The sequence below is a fragment of the Eubalaena glacialis genome, chromosome 11 (genome assembly GCF_028564815.1).
Source record: "Eubalaena glacialis isolate mEubGla1 chromosome 11, mEubGla1.1.hap2.+ XY, whole genome shotgun sequence".
Taxonomy (NCBI): Eukaryota; Metazoa; Chordata; class Mammalia; order Artiodactyla; family Balaenidae; genus Eubalaena; species Eubalaena glacialis.
In genome coordinates this window covers 48,078,151-48,098,743 of record NC_083726.1, presented here as the reverse complement: position 1 = coordinate 48,098,743, position 20,593 = coordinate 48,078,151, and the positions used below count along the sequence as shown (strand labels likewise).

Here is a 20,593-nt window from a genome sequence, read left to right as displayed (position 1 = left end):
TGCTCTCCATATTTGGGAATTATTAAAAGACTCTTTAACAGGACTAGGTGCCATTAGAGAGTAATACCCAAGTTTTTGAAGAACATGGGAAGAACAAAATCAACTTGGAATAAAAATCATGAAATGTTAAAACTATCTTCTAGTCCAAAACCTTTTGTATGGGGAGGAGGAAACAATCTAAGAACATCAGTTATAAACTATTTACTCAATGTTGAGACCAGAATTTCTTAGCTTCTTGCTTTCCAATTTCAAAGCTGATTACCCTTTTACTACATATATGCATATATACCTCCTATAGAAGTTCACTTCCATTAACATGATAGACAGGTGGCAAGAATTTAGGAAATCCAGCCAGCACTTCCAGTACAGTATTATGAATTTACTAATATGAAGTGATTATCTGTGCTTTTTGCTTTTCTTTTTCAATTGCAAAGATAAAGGCTGTATGCAAACAAATTTGAACTTTGAAAAAATATTTTTTAATAATCATTCTTTACTATTTCAAACAAAATGCAAAGTCTTTGGAAGCTCTCTTTCCTGCTTAATATGTAGCTAGGTAATATTTAAGATCCCTTCCTGCTGTAATATGATTATAAATATTTAGAAATAGTAAGTAGTGTCCTCAATAATTATATGCTCAATATAATAGGTAAAGTTTATGGATAGGAAAAAATAAATGTAATTAGAAAAGATAGTGGCCACATAGGAAATTTATTTCAAATGTAAAATTCTGACGCTAATAACAAATATTTAACATTCACAATGAAGCATGGCAAGAAAGTTAATATCAGCAAGCTGGAAACGATTTAGTACAACTGTAAGCATTTTTTAAGTTAAGACCAAATAAAAAGGAAACTTAATTTTCTGTGACAATAACAAAATCTGAAGTTATATAAGCTAAATGGAAAAGATAAATTTTTTCTATATATTTTTTGTTGTTGGATCACTCATGCTTTCATTCATATTTATTCTTACCTAGTTATTCTAGTTGCAAATGTCTAAAACCTATCCAGCATGTGAATTTTAATGAGAAAAGGTGATGATACAGTATTAATTTTCTCCCCTATATATTTTAGCTATCCAAGTGTATAGTAGCAGTTTGTTATTGAAAAACTTCACAATGTACCAATTTTTAAAACCATGTATAAACATTTTCCCAACATATTCCAAATTCCCTTCTATTCCTAGGATACCAAAGCCCTACTTATGATCATTCTTTTTAGAATCTTTCAATAAAAGTATATATACATATGAAATTGTATATTGCAACTTTAACATCAGTCACAGAACTTCTTGAAGAATACTGATCATGAGAACAAACTATAAATAACAATGGTTTTAATGTCCTCGTTTAGATAGATTTTATTTTTCTTTTAAAAAGAACTTCATCAAGGCTTGGCCATGATTCTCCTGAAAATATTGTTGTAGACAATGAAGTACATCAAATAAGTCAGTCTGGTTCTGAGAATTGCAGTTTTAATCTTAATTTTAACTGGTGGACAACTACGCAAAGAAAGGACTCGCTTTTCTTTTTCTTTTTTTCCTGTGCCTCTGCCCTCCACGGGAAACAACATGCGCAGTGACCTCAGAGCTTAGCATCTCTGACATCCCAGGGGTTCTTACTACCATTCTAACTTAAGAGAGTCAATGGTGACCTGTTTTCAGAAACTGAGGGGCTGACATACCCAACCTTCCTTGGAAATGTGAAAAGGCAGCCCCACCTCAAATAAACGAAACTGATAACAAACACAGTGTTCCATTAAGGATAAAACAGAAATTTGTAAAGTCTTTTGATATGTTTGACTTTCAATAAGAAACACATGAAATAATGAAAGGTTCAGAAGAGAAGCAAGCTAATTTAAAAATAGGAAATAAGAGGAGAAAAGTAAATGTTTAAAGAACAGAAGGCTAGATGGCAACAGTTTCTTCAAATACTTTTAGAATAATTATAAAGAAGGAAAGTGACTAAATGCAGAACTTGAAAAAATGGATTTAAAAGCCTTAAGAGTTTAGGTTAAATTAAGACAGAATTTTCTGATGTTCTCTAGATTTACTTGGAAGACCATCTTGCTTCAGTTTTGAGGCAAAGGGTTCATTCACAGAACTCTTTGAGCTCTGGAATCATTGAAAAATGAATCATATTCATTAAATTATTTTTAGACACCCCCATCCCTGTATTTTATGAACGCTATAGGAATTAATTCTGCCTCAAGGTCAAGTTGCTCAGCATATCAGAGCTATGAGATCTTAAAAGATAATAGGATCTTATTTGCTCACCACTGCCTCAGATCTTAGATTGGCTTTAGCCTTCTTGAAAAGGAAGATAATTATAACCTGCCGTAGGAAAAAGATTCACACTGAAAATCTGTGATCTTAGGTTAAGCTGCTTCAACTACTAAACTCACTTTTCCTTTCAGGTAGTGTGTGTAACCACTAACAATTGTCTTCATGCCAACAGAAAGGGAAGAAAATAATATAATTCCTAGGTAAAGAAGGAAAGAAATCTAGTCTCTCAAAACTTGAAAGGTATTAAAGTACAAAGTGTCTTCCTGATTTGGAAGTTTTCCAAACCCTGCACCTTCTTAATTTATTCAGAAAAACACTTAGGGTCTTCCTGTAATTAAACTTGCTTTACCCCTTGCTTTACCCCTTACCCTTACTATACCAGTAAAGTAACATTTGAAATCCAAGAAAGAGAAGTCAAGAATTCCATGACTTGGTGTTTCCATATTCATCAGGAACATAACTGAATTTAATTAAGAGTATATTCATTTGGGACTTGCAAGTCAAGAAAAATATATCTTTATATATTTTGCAAAGTGAACATTCTGACTCTTCAAAATGTAGGTCGAAATAGTTCTCCAAGTTTGATATTTTGAAAGAAGTGTGATTTGGGAAAAGATCATCTTAACTTTTTTTTTAAAGGTCACGAAAAGTATAGAGGCTGAAGGTATGCGCGGGCGAGGTGGGGAGGTGGGTGTGGAGGGAAGAATTAAGAGAGCAGGACGCAGCTCTACGAACGGTACCTGTCCCAAAGTGAGTCTGCACGCCGCTATCGCCTTGCACAGCGCTCCTGGAAAGCTCATCTACAAATTCCGGGATGGGCCAAGGGTGGCAAGACTCCTAAGGAGGGAGACAGAACAGAGAGGATCCTGTTCTCGGGAGGCCGGGAGCGAGGGGACGGTCCTGATGGGGAAAGTGGTGTCTCCTTCCAGGGCTGCAAGCCTCTGCACCTGTTTCCTCCGGTCCCTACTCAGTCAGCCCCAGCCGTAGGGCAAATTGAGTTGGGGTCGACCCGGCAGCCGGAGACCTAAGTTGCCGCGAGGTCCACCCAGGACCCAGGAAGCGAGTTTCCCGGGTCTTGCCGGTCGCAGGCTCCTGCCCCCACGTGCGTTGCCTCCACTGCAAACTCCGTCTGACTCAGCCTGTTTGACTCCTCTCCTGCTGCCCTCCGGGCCGGGCTGGGGCCGAGGGAGCGCCGGCTGCGCCAGGGCGGTTGGCAGCGCCGGGACCCTGAGGCCCGACCGTTACCGCGCTCACTGGCGGGGAGGGGGCGGTAGCGGGTTACGCCTCCCGCCCCGCCGCGTGCGCTCCCGCCCCAAGCGTGGGAACTGGCGCCAGGGTTTCCACGGGGGCGCCCCCCAGCGCACGCCGCTCGCCCAGGGGTTTCCAACCGAGTCTTGCTGGTCCCGGCGGCCCGTTTTCCCGGGAGCGCCCGCCGCCTGGCCGCTGGCTCACTCTCCCCGGTGGCTGACCAATCCCCGTTTGGAGTTCAAAATTCCCGCCGCTTCACTTGCGCTACACCCTCTCCGTCGTTTGTTTTTTGTTTTGTGTTTTAAACTTTCACTCCGGTTAAATTATATTGATCCTAAGCTTTTATCTCGGATGCCCCTCCAAAGGGATTTAACGAGAATCCCGAGCGCCAGCCACCGCTATCCCCGGGGCTCGCCCGCCCCTCGCCCACGGGAAACGCCCCGGGGCGGGGCGGGAGGACCCCGGTCGGCGGCGGGTGGGGCCGGGCGGAGCTGCCTCCCTCGCGGGGGAGCCCCCGGGCTCGCCTCAGCCCTGCGGCTCTTGCCCTCCGGGCAGCTGCCCGGCGAGTCCGCGGAGCAGCGGCAGGCGGGCGATGGAGACTGGGAGACACTGGGCGAGAGGAGGCGGGGTGGGGGAGGCGGGGAAAGCGCGGGGGCGGAGGCTGGCAGGGGGCGCTGGAGGCAGGAGCCGCCCGAGCGCTCCGAGCGCCCGAGGGTGCAGGAGGCTCTGAAACCGCGGCAGCGCCGCGAGCCTCCGGGGCCCGGGCGGCTGCTAGGCGGGGAGGTGGGGGGGCGCTACCGCCGCCGGGGGCGTCGCCGGCCTCGGCCCCTTTGTTCTCGCGCGCTCCCCCTGGCCGCCCACTCCCCTGCTGTCGCGCGGCGGCGGCTCCTCCCGCCCGAGGCAGTCGGGCTCGGCGCCGGGGGCGGGAGGGGGCGGGGGGAGCGTGCCTGCCGCCGGGAGTGGGGGGCGATGGCGAAGCTCCGGGTGGCTTACGAGTACACGGAAGCCGAGGACAAGAGCATCCGGCTCGGCTTGTTCCTCATCATCTCCGGCGTCGTGTCGCTCTTTATCTTCGGTTTCTGCTGGCTCAGTCCCGCGCTGCAGGATCTGCAAGCCACGGCGGCCAACTGCACGGTGCTGTCGGTGCAGCAGATCGGCGAGGTGTTCGAGTGCACCTTCACCTGTGGCGCCGACTGCAGGGGCACCTCGCAGTACCCCTGCGTCCAGGTCTACGTGAACAACTCCGAGTCCAACTCCAGGGCGCTACTGCACAGCGACGAGCACCAGCTCCTGACCAACCCCAAGGTAAGGACGCCCCGTGAGGGATGCCTCGCTCCTGCGGAGATCTTGAGGTTTGGGGCGGGGGGAGCGTCAGTGTTAGACCCTGCGCGGGGTGGCTCGGAGTATGCTCCTGGTATGCTTACCAGGAGGCGACGAGGCTTCGCAGGCTATACTCAAACCAGGAGTAAGTACATCGGGGAGCCCCGGGCCCCCCGGTCCTTCAGGCGGGTTTGTGCACGGCGACCCGTGCGTGGTGCCCGGAGGCTTTCTTTACACACCTGTCTTGCCTGGTCCCAGATTTTGAGGCCTTGGCCCAGCTTAGGTTAGGGCCCTAGAGGACTGACTTTGGAGAAATGCAAGGAGCCAAAAGTTAACTTTTCCTCCGGTTAAAGCCAGTGCGTAGCGGGGATACACCTACTCCGGCGCATGGTCAAGGTCCGAGCTCCCACTGGCCGCGTCCAGAACTCGCCTTGGGAGGTGCAGGGAGTCTTTTAGCCCCTTGAAAGGTGTTAGAGGTTTCCTTGCCTTTTAACTCTAGACAGACGTTTTTAACTTGTGGTCCAAAGATGAACTTTCGTGGGTCGACAAACAACGTGGAATCAAACGCGAAATTCTGCGTAGATCCATTTTGGGCGGGTACGGCGGACTCCTAGTTTTCATGAAATAGATTCTCAGAAGGGTCTAGAGGGAGCCTAGTGACTCTGTGTGTCTAGAAACAATTGGGAGCCACCTGGGAAACAGTAAAACTTTCTGAAAATAGAAAACCCTCCGTGAAATGTACCGAATATTCCTTCCTTTGCAACTTTTTTCGTTCTCACAAGCAAAAACGAAAGAACCTGGTTAAGACTCGAGGGATGGAGAGCAGAGAGAGGGACACTCAGAAAACTGTTCCCAGTGGAGAAAAAAACTTATAAAAAGTAGTGTCCTCAGTCTGTGAACTAATTGAGCTTTGTAGTACACCTGATTTTGCAAGAAGGATTTTCTTTCTTTTTTTCTTTCTTCTCTTGGCCTTTTTTGCTCTTCTTGTTGCTTAACTATCAAAGTAAAGATGTGTATCTTCTTTGAAGTTACTGGCATTTTCCCTCTTTGTGAGAGCAGTGCTTGAAGATCAAGCAAGAAAGCAGTCCAGAAGGGAATGAGTCTTGTGTACACAGGAACAACTTTAAGTGTGACAGGATATAATTATATCAATCCAAAAAAAGAATCCTATATCAATATTTTACAAGTATTTAAAATAAGCTTTTCATTTCTCTACAGTAAACCTCTTGTTCTTGTCGCCTAAACAGTAAATTCTTGAATTGGGGAAATTTTAAAAAGGGAATTCCTTTAAAGAAAAATATATGACTTCTCTTAAAAAAGATGCCCTTGCTGACAAAGGAAGAGGACCTTTAAAATGAAGATAATATATAAGCAGTAAATATAAAAATACAGAATTTAGATAGAGTATAATGTTCAAAGTCTTGAAGAAGCAATAATGTTTCAAAGACAAATGTTGTAAATTAGTCTGCTCAATGCTCAGGAATTTCAAAACAAATTGCAGGGTTTTAGAAACATCACTTTTTTCAGGATTAAACCATTAATATAAAAGAAAGGTGTCAAAAAGAAATAGTGATTTAGAAATTATATGGTAGTTCATCATTTAAAAGGTGTTGTTATAATTGGTGTTATAATTGGTGAAACATTGCTAATTAGTTTAAGATTGTGGTTCAGGCACTAATAAATTACGTACACGTTTTCCAGTCAGTGGCTAATATCTAATCAAGACATTGAGAAGATAGAATTTACTACATAAAGGCTGCTTCACAATTTCCAGGTAATTTTGAAGGATCTGACAAAAAAAATAAATTGGGATTTAGGACATAGATTTTTAAATCACTTGGAAGGAGTGGTAATGCTTTATATGTAATCCTAGGATTTGATATTTCTCTCTTTTTGTTGCAAATAATCAGTTTTCTTCCAGTGCCAGTTTGGATCCTGGCAACAATCGTTTTGAAGAAGTATCTGAACAAAATAAGATTTTATAAAGTAAAGTATACAAGAAATGACAGAACTGCAGAAAGATATGTTAATGTTACAGAAAATGATGAACAACATCCCATTCAATTTAGTCAAGGTTTCCTCGGCCAAAGCAGTATATATCTATCCAAATTATGATTGCATTGTACCATTTATAGAACATAAGTGTGTTCTTTTGCAGTCACTTTTTGACTTTTGAGCAATGAAGTGCTCAATTTGGAAATTCTCATAAGCAATTAGTGATGGAAAAATTCAGCTCAACCAAAATATTGTGCCAGAGTCCAGTACATAAGCAGAATGTTTCCACAGTGCCTTTGCAATTAGGCAATACCCACGGCCCGTTGCTGTTGCATCTCGGCTACCCAGACCTTACCTTTTTATGGAAGGCCTGGGTGCCCCACCCATTCTCTTTGTAGAATGTCTAGATTCCCTACAGTGTCCTGGATCCTAATCACCTTCAACTTTCTCTTCTTCATGGCCCACTACCACAAGAAGCCATTTGGGAAATCTCTTTTTAGAAAAAGAGAACAAGGACTTTCTCCCCTCCCTTGAGTTTGCTGCATTAGATACAGTAAAAAGCAGGGAAGGGGAAAGAATATTGCACATATCTAACATCTTAAGCCACAGACTGCTAAAGAAGACAGTGTGAATAAATTTGACCTTTGACTAATAATTTCTTTACAATATCTTTAAGTCCTATTCAACTTATGTTTTGAATTATATCCTTGTTTCTAAGGCAATCACTGTATTCAGCCATGTAATATAGTACTCAAGTCAGTTATCCTAATTATCAAGTCAAGTCCTAATTATCCACAGGGCAAGGATCTGCTCTTTGAATTGACCGTAGCAAAATCTAAATTTGGGGTCAGCTTCCTCTGGCTACTGTTCTCATCACTGCCTTATCTCTTTGTGACTCGCAGTTGTGTGTGCTAAGAGGTTTGGTTCTCATCCATGGCCATACATTAGAATCACTGGGGGAACTTTAAAAAGAAATTCTGGGGAATTCATGGCAATCCAGTGGTTAGGACTCAATGCTTTCACTGCCGAGGGCCCGGGTTCAACCCCTGGTCAGGGAACTAAGATCCCGAGAGCTGCATGGCACAGCCAAAAAAAAAAAAAAGATAAAAAGAAATTCTGATGCCTGGGTCCAGCCTTCAGAGATTCAGACTTGGTCTTGGGTGGGTCCTGGGCACTGGTGTTTTTTAAAAAGTGCTACAAGTAATTCTAGTCTGTAGACAGAGTAAAAATAAACACTGGCTTAGAAAATGTCCTCATCTGTTGTGCAAGAAAAGTAAAATAAGAACTGAAAGGATTCATTGTGATTAATATTTGTGTGTTTGGGTTAAAAGATGTTACTGATGCTACTGAACATAGGGAGTTGGTATGAAAGGAGGGACTCAAATTCTGAAGGAAAAGAAGAGAATCATTTAAAATTAGTTTAATGTAAATGAAATGAACTTATGCAGTTCCAAGCATTTAAAATTGGTTTAATGTAAATGAAATGAGCTTGTGCAGTTCCAAACATTTGCTTTTGCCTCATTGATTACATTGGATTGCAAAGAAAAGATGAATCTTTAAAACCAGCCTCTTGTATATGGAACAAGAGAGCAGGTGATTAGAGGCTATATGTTTTATTTTTGAGTTTTTTTCTTTCTCTGATATGAAAAACCTAGAAAGAGAGGACAAACATCTATTTCTAAGAAACCAGTACTACTATAAAAGTAAGAGAAACGCATTCAAGAGAATAAAAACTTAGGCAAGAACTGTAAGAGGCTTCAGGCTTTAAGTATATACCCTGAAATTGGATATAATGAACTACAGGGAATTGTGGCTTAGTTACCTTCTTGGTATCCTACACATCCATACTAGTGTGCTCTACCCCCCAGCACACACATACTTCCTGTGTAGATGGTGTGGTCTGCTGGGGTTAATTTCTGAACTCCGTCCTTGAATTAAATGTGCAATACTTTGTGCTCTAGGGAGGTCCATCATATCAAAACTAAGTAATAAAAGCCTCATCTGAATTGTGACAGCTTGTCTACAGTCTTTATTTCTCCATGAAAAAGTGGCTTACTGTGGTTGTTTTTCCTCTGGTGATGATATGAAGTAATATTGGGGATGTACATAAAATTTAATTCCACAAATACTTCTTAAGCATCTATTATGATCAGAGAACTGGGCAAGAAACAGGAGGACATACAAAGATGAGTTCATTCATTTAACAGATATTTATTAAGTGCCACTTTGTGCCGTGTGTGTGTGTTTCCAGGTTCTAGGACTGGAATAGAGATCAGAACAAAGTCTCTGCCCACGTGGAGCTTACATTTTAGTGGAGAGTGACAGACAAGAAATAGATTTATAATGTAGTATCATGTAATGATAGGTGTGCAAAGAAAATTCAAGCAGCATAAAGGTATAGACAGTGATAGAAGGAATAAGGGCTCCTCTTTTGCATAGGATCCATCAGGGAGGGTGGCTCTGATGAAGTGATATTTCCAGAGACCCAAAGAACATGAGAGGATGATCAGTGGCCTAAGGGACATAAGGGAATGAATCATGTGGCTATCTGGAGAAAGGGTGTTCCACAACAGCAAGTGCAAAGGCTCTGAGGCAAGTGACTGCCAGGCCTGTGTGAGAAACAGTGAGGATGATAGTGAGTAGGCAGAGAACAGTGGGAGATGAGGCTAGGGCCTTATAGAACATTATAAGGACTTTGGATTCTAGGCTAAGCATGATGGTAAGCTATCTGACATTAGGCAGGACTGAAGTAGAATCAGACTCAGACTTTTAAAAAATTTAAATGATCCCTCTGGCTGCTGAGATGAGAACAGAATGTGTGTGTGTGTGTGTGCGCGCGCGCACACGCAAGATTGGAAATAGGGAGTCCAGTAGGACAAGCGAAAGGTGATGGTGACTTAGATCAGGGAGTAGCATTGATAAGGTCCCCTGATGGGTTGGATGTGAGGAATGGGAGAAAAAAGAATCGAGGATGACTACAAGGTTTGTGGCAAGCACAACTGGGGATGGAGGATTATTTTATTAGATAGAAAAACTGGAGGAAGAGTAATTTTGGAGGAGTCTGCATGAAAAACAAGGGTTCAGTTTTAGATATGCCTAAGTGACGTACAAGTGAGGATGAATTCTTGAGTTTCTTCCCTCAAGGAGATCATTATCTAACAGAGGAGATAAGATATCAAACAAGGCAAAACCTCAAGTTCTACTGGGAGGTGCAAACAATATGACAGAAACATCTAGAGTGGAATGATTAGGGGAAAAGCTTCCTGGAGAATGAAGCATTTGCCATGAAATTTTGAGAATGAATAGAATTTTTATCTTGGGAGGAAAGGTGAGGAGGAATGAAGAGAACATCAAGGAAGAGAAAAATGCCAGGAGCAAAGCTGTGGAGCTGTGGAGTATGGGCTGTGTTGGAGGATCAGCAGGTAAACTGGTGTGGCTGGAACCCAGGGCACAAAGATCAGAGCCCTGCGGGGTAAGACAGGAGAGTAAACTGGGGCCAGTAATGCAGAGGTCCTTGACAGATAGGATGGGTTTGGTGGACATTGGGAAGCCATAGTAGGAAGAATAATGCCCCCTACCAAGGATGTCCACACCCTAACCCCCAGAACCTGTGAATATCTTATGTTACACAGCAGAGGGGAATTAAGTTTGCAGATGAGTGAAGTTTGCTAATCAGCTGACCTTAAGATAGGGAGATATCCTGGTGGACCAAGTATAATCACAAGGGTCCTTAAATGTGGAGGAGGAGGTCAGAGGGATGCAATTTGAAGAAGACTCAACTGACTGTTGCCAGCTTTGAATACAGAAGGAGGACACAAGCCAAAGAATGCAGGCAGTCCCCTTTTCCAAGGGAGTGGGGAAAGGCAAGAAAATGGATTCTTTCTTAGAGCCTTCAGAAAGGAATATAGCCCAGCTGGTGTCTTTATATTAGCTCAGTGAGACCCATTTTGGAATTCTGACCTTCAGAATTGTAAGATAATACATTTGTGTTGTTTTGAGCCACTAAATTTATGCTATAGCAGCAATAGGAAACTAATACAGAAGTCAAGGAAGGCTTTTGAGTAGGTGACTAATATGATAAGATATTTGAAAACTTGGTCAGATAATATCCACTTATATTATAGCTCTTTAGAAACAATCTAATCTGCAGGCTGCTAAGATTTTCCTGTCTGAGATTACTTATCATAATCCTTCCCTGAAATCCATTTGTGGATGCTTTTATGAAGATCTCAATTATTTGTAAGAACTCCCAAAATTATGTATCTCAAACTCTAATCAGAAACTTTTTACTTTTATAAGAGAGATTTGTGATGTTACAATATATTTCAGTTAAAGTTTGGAGGAAAAATGCATATATTTTATCACAAACTTGCCTCAGAATCATAAAGATTATTTTAGTTGTCAATTTTGTTTATCTAAAATGTTTTTGGTACTTATTTATGAAGGAAGATGTCAAGTTTTATTTACCTTGGGTTTAAAATTTTTTTTCCCGTCTTTAGCAGAATTTCATATTGAGTTCCTAGATAAACAGTATATTTATATTACAATTATCATAAATATACAGTAAAATACTGAACAGAATGGTTTTTAATATTACATGTTTCTTACTAGTCCTCATGCTGTGCCTTTGGTATTCTCTAGGTCACATAAATCAATGTGTAAAAATTTGTACTTTTGAGTTTTAGTAATACCCTCTTTTCTTTTAAAATAAACACTGTTATAAAATTGAAAACTGGAATTCCCTGGTGGTCCAGTGGTTAGGACTCGGTGCTTCCACTGCAGGAGGCACAGGTTCAATCCCTGGTCGGGGAACTAAGATCCCACAAGCCATGTGGCATGGCCAAAAGAAAAGGTGGAGGGAACTATGTGCTTATTAAATTATTTAAATTTATGATCATTTTTGTAAATAAACTAATCAAACAAACTTGTTTCATGTATTTGCTTGGTTGAGTAGCAGAATCCAGCAGATTGGGTCACTAGAAGTTCTCTGTATACCGAAGCACATGTGAAGAAATATCCATTCATCTAAATTCTTCTGTGCCATTCATCTAACTGATGCAGTAGACCAAATGGACTTTGAAACCTTATCCAATGTCCAATTTACTAGTTATAATCTAACAATATTGCAGCAGCATATATTGATGTTGTATCTCATTAGCAGAAATTAAATCCTAGAAAATTACATTCTAAATCCTAGGAGTTTAATCCAGTTTTTCCTGGGTAATAAATATATTTATACAATTGTCTTTATTGACACAACTTTATTTTAAAATAGTTCTTAAGAATGGAAAACCAGACAATAATACTACTTAGTGAGAGTAAGATCTATTCTGATTATAATTACCTGTTTCCTCTGTTACAAGGAGAGAAATGGCAAAAGAAAAGCATCTTTCTCTCTCTAACACCAGCTTCTATTCTGGAATCTTTTGTTTCTATCAATGGTGTCATTATTCTCTGGTATTAATACTTTTTCAATTTTCACTGCCACTATCCTGGTCAAAGATATTATCATTTGCTTTGATTATTATAGTATCTCTTCACTAATCTCCTTATATCTAGTCAATTTCTTCCTCCAAACCAATGGCTCTCAAAGTGTGAGCAGTGGATGAGAAGCATCAGCATCATCTGTGAACTTGTTAGAAATGCACATTCTCAAGTCCCATCCTAGACCCACTGAATCAGAAATTTCACCCTAATTTCTGATTTAGTGGTTCTGTGTTGAATTCAAGAATTTATACAGTAAAAAAGTATATAACTACCAAGCTAATAAGCGGGGAAAATGAAATAATATAAAGCAAGCCATTTAAAAGAATGCAGTATAAGAGAGTAAAAAGAATGTAGACTGGTAGAATAAATTTTTTTAAAAAAAGATAGATTTAAACCCAAATTTATAATTATATTAAATATAAATGGACTAGCTTCCAATTAAAAGGTAGAGATCATAGACTGGAAAACATACACCATACAAACATCAACCCCCAAAAAAATGAAGAAAGAAAAGCTGGAGTACTTGTATTATATGAAATACAGTAGACTTTGAAGCAAAAAAATGTTACTAGAGATAAAAAGGGACATTTCATAATTATAAAAGTTAATTCAACAAAATATAACAATTCTATATTGGGAAGTACCTAAAAATATAACCTTGAAATACATAAAAACAAAAAAATTAAAGCAGAAATATATAGAAATATCTCAAGGGAGAAATATACAAGTCTATCATGATGAGAGATTTTTAACACACCTCTGTTTGTAACTGATAAACAATCAGACAAAAGCAATATCAATACACATCCAGCAGATTTGAATAACATGTTTAACAACTGACCCAATTGACATATATAAAATAGTATATCCAGTAGCAGCAGAGTGCACATCATTTCAAGTGCCCGCATAACATTTCCCCAAACTGATCACATTCTGGGCCATAAAGAAAGCCTTAACAAATTTCATAGCAGTGAAATAATAAAGATTATATCCTCAGTTAAATTAAGCTAGAAATGATTAAATTTTACTGAGAGACAGAGAAGATGTGGGAAATTCATCAGGGAAAGGGTGACCTTATGAATAAATGATGCTTGAGCAATTAGCTCTACGTAAAAAAGAAATAAAATGTGGTACATACTTCACACCCATAACAACAAATTCCAAATGGAATAAAACCTAAATATGAAAAGAAAACTATAAAACTTTCAGTCGTTGGAATAGGAAAATATCTTTATGACATAGGCCTAAGAAATATTTTCTCAAATAAGGCTTAAAGAACAAATCATAAAAGGAAAAGATTGATACATATGAATATGTTAAAACGATAATTTCCATATGACTAAAATTATTGTAAACAAAGTAAAAATGTAAGCCACAGACAGACTAGTAGAAGATAATGGTAAAACAAGTAATCAACAAAGGACTATCCAGCATTTATGAAAATGTCTACAAATCATTAAGAAAATGACATATGACATAATGGGAAAATCAATGAAGGTTATGCACAGTCAATTCATGAAAAAACTCAATTGGTCAATAAATGTGAAACAATGCTGTATTCCAGTAATCTCAGGGAAATTCAAATGACAATAATGGAATACCGTTTCACACCCATCAGATTGGCAAAACTTAATGTTTCATAAGACCAGATGTTGGTGAGGTTTTGAGAAAATGTTAAATCCTACTGATTGCTGGAAAATTGGTTCAACCACTCAGAAAAATAATCAAACATATCAATAGTATGTGTAACTGAAGTTGTGCATACCTGACAACCACTGTGACAATCAAGTGAAGTGACAACAAGTTCACTTCAAGGAGTTTACCCTAAAAAAACTGTAACACATATTCAAGGAAGTATATATGAGGATTTTCACTGCAGAACTGTTTGTAGTAGTGAAAAAGTAGAAACAATCTAATTGAATTTATTAGGATATTGGATGGGGTACTTTATTTTTCTTTTAAAGAGACAGCCTTTATTTTAAGGATTTTTACATTGAAGACTTCAAAAAGTGGTAAGTTTTTAGAACTTATTGACCTGTATTTAAAAGGAACTGTTGACAGAGTTTCACCAGATATAATCTGAACAAGCGGGAAAATACAGTTAATACTACTGAAACCTACTAAAATAATTCCAGGACATATGGTTTATCCGACATAATGATACCTCTAAATACTGCCATTGATATGAAACTGACTGCTTCTTACTTTTCTAAACACACAGTGGTATAATTCAATCACTTCTGTTCTTTCCTGAATATATAAAAATTAAAATACCAATTAAAAAACTAATATATTCTTCTCTTTAAATGTTTCTTACAGATACAATTTCAATATTTTCATTCAGTAGTGGTGTGGTTTAAGAGATTTTTCATTCACAAGTCAAACAATCCACCCAAAGGGAACTGATAGTCTGTAGGTTCATAGTGCACATAAAGAGTTTGGGAATGCAGCAACTGACTTTTCTAAAATACAAAACGGATAAAATTCTTAGAAGATACATTCAATAAGCTCTACTAAGTAGCTGGCCACAAAACTAGACCATGTGATAATTTTCCTGGTGAATTCAGTGGGACTCCAGATGTTTCCAAACTCAACTTGAACTCTCATCTTCAGCTTTGTATTTTGCTTTTCCAGTTTCGCTAATGACAAAAACATGATTCAAATCCCTGAAGTATTCATTATAGTCAAGGGCATATCCTACAACAAACTTGTCTGGAATTTCAAGTCTAACAAAGTCTGGTCTATATCCAGCACTTCGAGGGGTCCTTTTCACCAGCAAGCTTGCAACCTTGACCATCTTTGGATTATGCTGCTTGACCAAGGAAAGCAAGGTTTGCATTGTTTTGCCAGTGTCGATTATATCTTCAACAATCAAGACATTCTTTCCAGTTAAAGTTGAGGGATCATCTCCACCAATTACTTTTATGTCACCTGTTGACTGGTCATTACAGTAGCTCTTCAGTCTGATAAAATCTACAGTCATAGGTATAGATCTATCACTATTTCTGTTCAGTGCTTTGATGTAATCCAGCAGGTCAGCAAAGAATTTATAGCCCCCTCTTGAGCACACAGAGCACCACGATGTGATAGCCTTCCATCTCCTTCATCACATCTTGAGCCAGCCATTCGGTCCTGTCCATAATTAGTCCATGAGGAATAAACACCTTTTCCAAATCCTCAGCATAATGATTAGGTCTACAACATAAATCTAGGTCATAACCTGGTGCATCATCACTAATCACGACACTGGGGCTGCGAGTCACCATAACAGAGCCGGCCGGCACAGGCTGACGGCAGTCTGCTATTTTTTTAAATTAATTTTTATTGGAGTATAGTTGATTTACAATGTTGTGTTAGTTTCTGCTGTACAGCAAAGTGTGGGCTACTTTAATAGGAACCTCATAACAGTAACCTAAACAAAGGAACTACTAGGTTTTTTTCTTTTGTAAATGTATGAGCTTGTAAGCAGTCTGTGGGGCTGTGCCATTATGATCTGGAAGGTCATTCAAACACCCAGTTTCTTACTGTCTTCTTGCTTTACCATCCCTTAACATGGTTTTCCTAACTTCATCACGTCTGCCTTTTAGGCAGTGAGAAGAGTGAAAGAGAAAAATAAAAGGCAGGCAGCTTCCTTTAAAATATATATATATATTTCAAATATTGTAATATTTGCCCTTTTAACGTGTACAGGTTTTTGGTATATTCACAAAGTTGTGCAACCATCATTGCTAATTCCAGAATATTTCCATTCCTCCCAAAAGAAATCTCATGCACATTACTACGCACTCCCAATTCCTCCAGCTTGGTCATGGTATATAATCCTTTTTATATGTTCCAAGATTTGGTTTGCTAGCATTTTGTTGAAGATTTTTGCATCTGTATTCATAAGATATATTGTTGTGTAGTTTCCTTTTGATATCTTTGTCTGCTTTTGGTATCCTAGTAACAGAATGAGCTGGGATGTATTACCTCCTCTTCTTTTTTTGGCAGAAGAGTTTATGATTTTGCACCATGGTCAAGTGGGATTTATTTTAGGAATGCAAGGTTGGTTAAACATAATAAAATCAATGTAATACAACATATTAATAGAATAAATGACAAAAATCACATGCATGTACATGCAGGAAAAACGTTTGACAAAATCCTTCCTTGACTTAAAAAATCAACAAACTAGGGATAGAAGGGAACTTCGTCAACCTGATAAAGGGAAACTATGAAAAACCCACAACTAATGATGAGAGATCATAATGATGAGAGACTGAAAGTTTTCCCCCTAAGATCAGGAACAAGACAACGATGTCCATACCTGCCACTCACGTTCGACATTGTACTGTAGGTTTTAGTCAGGACAGTTAGGCAAGAAAAAGAAACAAAAGACAGCCAGATTGGAAAGGAAGAAATAAAAGTATCTCTATTCACAAATCACATGATCTTGTATATAGAAACTCCTGGAGAATCCCCTAAAAAAAAAAAAAAGCTACTGGACCTAGTAAATTCAGCAAGATTGCAGGATACAAAGTCAGTATACAAAACTCAATTATATTTTTGTACACTAGCAATGAACAATCCACAAGTAAAATTAAGAACACAATTCTATTTACAGTAGCATCAAAATAATCAAATACTTAGGAATACATTTGACAAATTTGACAAAAGAATGTAAGACTTGTACCCTGAAAACTACAAAACACTATTGAAAGAAATTAAAGAAAAACTAAATAAAGATATCCTTTGTTGAGAGATTGGAAGACTGAGTATTGTAATGATGGCAACACTCCCCAAATTGATCTATAGATTCATTACAATTCCTATCAAAAACTCAGCTGGATTTTCTTTGTCAGAAATTGACCAGATAATCCTGAAATTCAGATGAAAGTGCAAGGGACCCAGGATAACCAAAACAAACTTGAAAAAGGAGAACAAAATTGGAAGACTCACACTTTCCAATTTTAAAACTTACTAGAAAGCTATAGTAATCAAGACTGTGTGGTACTGGCATAAGGAATAGATTCCAAATCTATGGAATAGAGTTGAGAGTCCAGAAATTAATGTATACATTTATAAGTAATTGATTTTGACAAGGGTGTCAAGAGCATTCAACAGAAAAAAAAAGTCTTTTTAACCAATGGTGCTGGAACAACTGTTTATACACATGCAAAGGAGTGAAGTTGGACTTCTACTTCACACCATATACAAAAATTAATTCAAATTGATGAGAGACCTAAATATAAGAGCTAAAACTATAAAGCTCTTAGAAGAGAGCATAGGTGTAAATCTTTATGCCTTTGAATTAGGCACAGTTTCTTAACATGACACAAAAAGCACAAGCAATCAAAGGAAAAATAGATAATTGGACATAATCAAAATTTTAAAATATTTGTGCTTTGAAGAATACCATAAAGGAAGTGAAAAGACAAACACAGATACATTGTTGGTAAGAATGTAAAAGATTTGCAGCTGCTTTGGAAAACAGTTGACTGTTCCTCAAAAAGTTAAACAGAATTACATATGACCCAGCAACTCCATTCCTAGGTATATACCCAAAAGAAATGAAAACACATGTCCACACAAAAACTTGTACATGACTATTTGTAGTAGCATTATTCATAATAGCCAAAATGTGGAAATAAATCAACTGTCCATCAACTGGCGAGTGGACAAATAAAATGTGCTATATCCATGCAAGAAATTTTATTTGGCTATAAAAATGAATGAAGTGTTGATACATGCTACAACATGATTGAAAACGTGCTAAGTGTGAGAAGTCAGCCACAGAAGATCACATATTATACAATTCCATTTACATGAAATGTCTAGAGTAGGGAAATCTATAGGATGATTGGGAATGATAGCTAAAGCGTACGTATATGATGTTTTCTTGGGGTGATAAAAACATTCTAAAATTGATTGTGGCGGTGGTACACCTCTGTGAATCCACTTAAAAACATTGAATTATACACTTTAGAGGGGTGAATTGAATGGCATGTCAGTTATATTTCAGTAAATCTCTTACCAAAAAATAATGTTGATGGGAGATTTACTTTGCAAATTTGGCATTTCAAATAACTTGTAAAGAGGTTAAAACTTCCCTACTATTTGGAAAAATATGCATTTTAAAATACTAATTTTCCAAATAAAATTTATTTGCAAAATACTCAAAAATTATTTAGAAAATATTTAGTTAAAATAAAATTATAATTTTGATGGAATACATTTTTAATGTACAAAAATAAACTATGAAAGTACTAAAAATATAGATGAATATTTACATAATTTGGGAAGTGGACAAAGCCTTTCTAAGGCTAACAAGAGCAAAAATCATAAAAGAATACACTCATTTATTTAATGACATAGTAAGAAAAAACTTAACATATATTTTTAAAAAAACATTAAAATTGAAAGAAAAATGACAAATTTGGGAGAATAATTGCACCATAGTAGAGCAATAATTCAAAACTCATTATGTGAAGCTGTCTTAGCAATAAATGATCATCCCTTCAGTATAAGACTAGGTGTGATGGTTAATTTTCTGTGTCAATTTGACTGGAGCTAAGGGATGCCCAGATAGCTGGTAAAACATTATTTCTGTAATGAGAGAAATCCCAGAAATGTTACTTTAAAATAAATGCTCTGTGGAGCACACAGGGAACGACTAGAGAATACAACTGAGAGGATCAGTGTGTTGAAGATGAAGCTACCTACTTGAGAAAACCATAGAGTGTTGTATACCCACCTCACCCATACCAATTTACGTTGCCACAATATTGAAGGAATGGAAAACCTCTTCTACGGTTCGTGTTCCAGGGACCATCTTAGGTTTCACTAATTGTGTTCAGGGCAGAGCTGCACACATAGCAGACCTTTAGAAGCTGCCTGGTATAGTGGGAAAGGCTGCGGTGTTGAAATCGACATACCTACACCTGAATCTAGGTGTGCACCTCTGGGCCAATCACTCAACCTTTTTTTTTTAAACAATCCCTCAATTTTCTTTTTCTTTTTTTTTTTAATTTATTTATTTTATTTTTGGCTGCATTGGGTCTTCGTTGCTGCAAGCGGGCTTTCTCTAGTTGCAGCGAGCAGGGGCTACTCTTCACTGCGGTGCGCAGGCTTCTCATCGCAGTGGCTTCTCTTGTTGTGGAGCACGGGCTCTAGGCGCACGGGCTTCAGTAGTTGTGGCACGCGGGCTCAGTAGTTGTGGCTCGCAGGCTCTAGAGCACAGGCTCAGTAGTTGTGTGTGGGCTTAGTTGCTCTGCGGCATGTGGGATCTTCCTGGACCAGGGCTCAAACCCGTGTCCCCTGCACTGGTAGGCAGATTCCCAACCACTGCGCCACCAGGGAAGCCCCCAATCACTCAACCTCTTGATCCTCAGTTTCTTCACAGACTGAGGATTATTGATAATATAGGTTATAGATAATATATGGATAAATATGATCCAAGAAGGTATAATTGATTAATACTTGTGGAATAAATAAACCTTGGCATTTGCATTTGTAAATAATTACTGAGGCATCAAGTAGGGAAAATTTCACAGACAAGGAAAGAGTTTAGGGACTTTGTCACAAACTTTGTAATATCGAGACAACAGCTTAGTTTCTGGTATCTCAATATTTCTAACTCTCCGTTGCTTAATCTTCATAGCTGGTAGGAAAATATCTACCTGTACAAATCTTCTACAGGTTGCATTATTTTAAAATATCTGTAGAATCATTAATTCAACAGATGTTTATGGAGGACCTGCATGTGGCAGGCACTATTCTAGGTTCTGGGGATGCAGTGGTAAAAGAAATCCCTGCTGGGTTGGAGCTTACTTTCTGTGCAGTTGTCGGAGAGCTTTACACAGTACTGGGGGCGGGTGTGTGTGTGTGTGTGAGCATGTGCATGCACTTACTGCTTAGTTCTGAGGTGGCATCCGCCTCCTCCGTCCATTGAGCTTTCTTTCTCCCATGCCCATGTGAAGTACTGAATGTCTGTTTTCTTCTGGTTGATGTCAAGCACCTTGCCCTTCAGTGTTTTTCAACAGATACTTATTTGATTTTGCAGAGCCGCTAGGTGGAAAATTAACAACACAAATTTATGGCATTAAAATTTTGCAGAGCTTCAAAATTTCCATTGGAGGGAGTTCCCTGGTGGTCTAGTGGTTAGGATTCTTGACTTTTGCTGCCATGGCCCTGGTTCAATCCCCGGTCAGGGAGCTGAGATTGAGATCCCACAAGCCGAGCAGCATGGCAAAAAAATTAAAAAAATAATTTCCCACTG

General features: G+C 39.1%; 1 protein-coding gene and 1 pseudogene across 1 annotated transcript in view; one reads left to right on the top strand and one right to left on the bottom strand.

Moving 5' to 3' along the window:
* The first annotated feature begins 4,249 nt into the window (after positions 1-4,249).
* KCNMB4 (potassium calcium-activated channel subfamily M regulatory beta subunit 4) overlaps positions 4,250-20,593 on the top strand; it is a 69,462-nt gene continuing 53,118 nt past the window's right edge. Inside the window, exon 1 of the mRNA XM_061204646.1 lies at positions 4,250-4,839. Within this exon, the coding sequence (XP_061060629.1) occupies positions 4,504-4,839 (336 nt within the window). The 5' untranslated portion in view covers positions 4,250-4,503. The remainder of the gene's footprint in view (positions 4,840-20,593) is intronic.
* On the bottom strand, positions 14,927-15,602 carry LOC133101296 (hypoxanthine-guanine phosphoribosyltransferase-like; annotated as a pseudogene).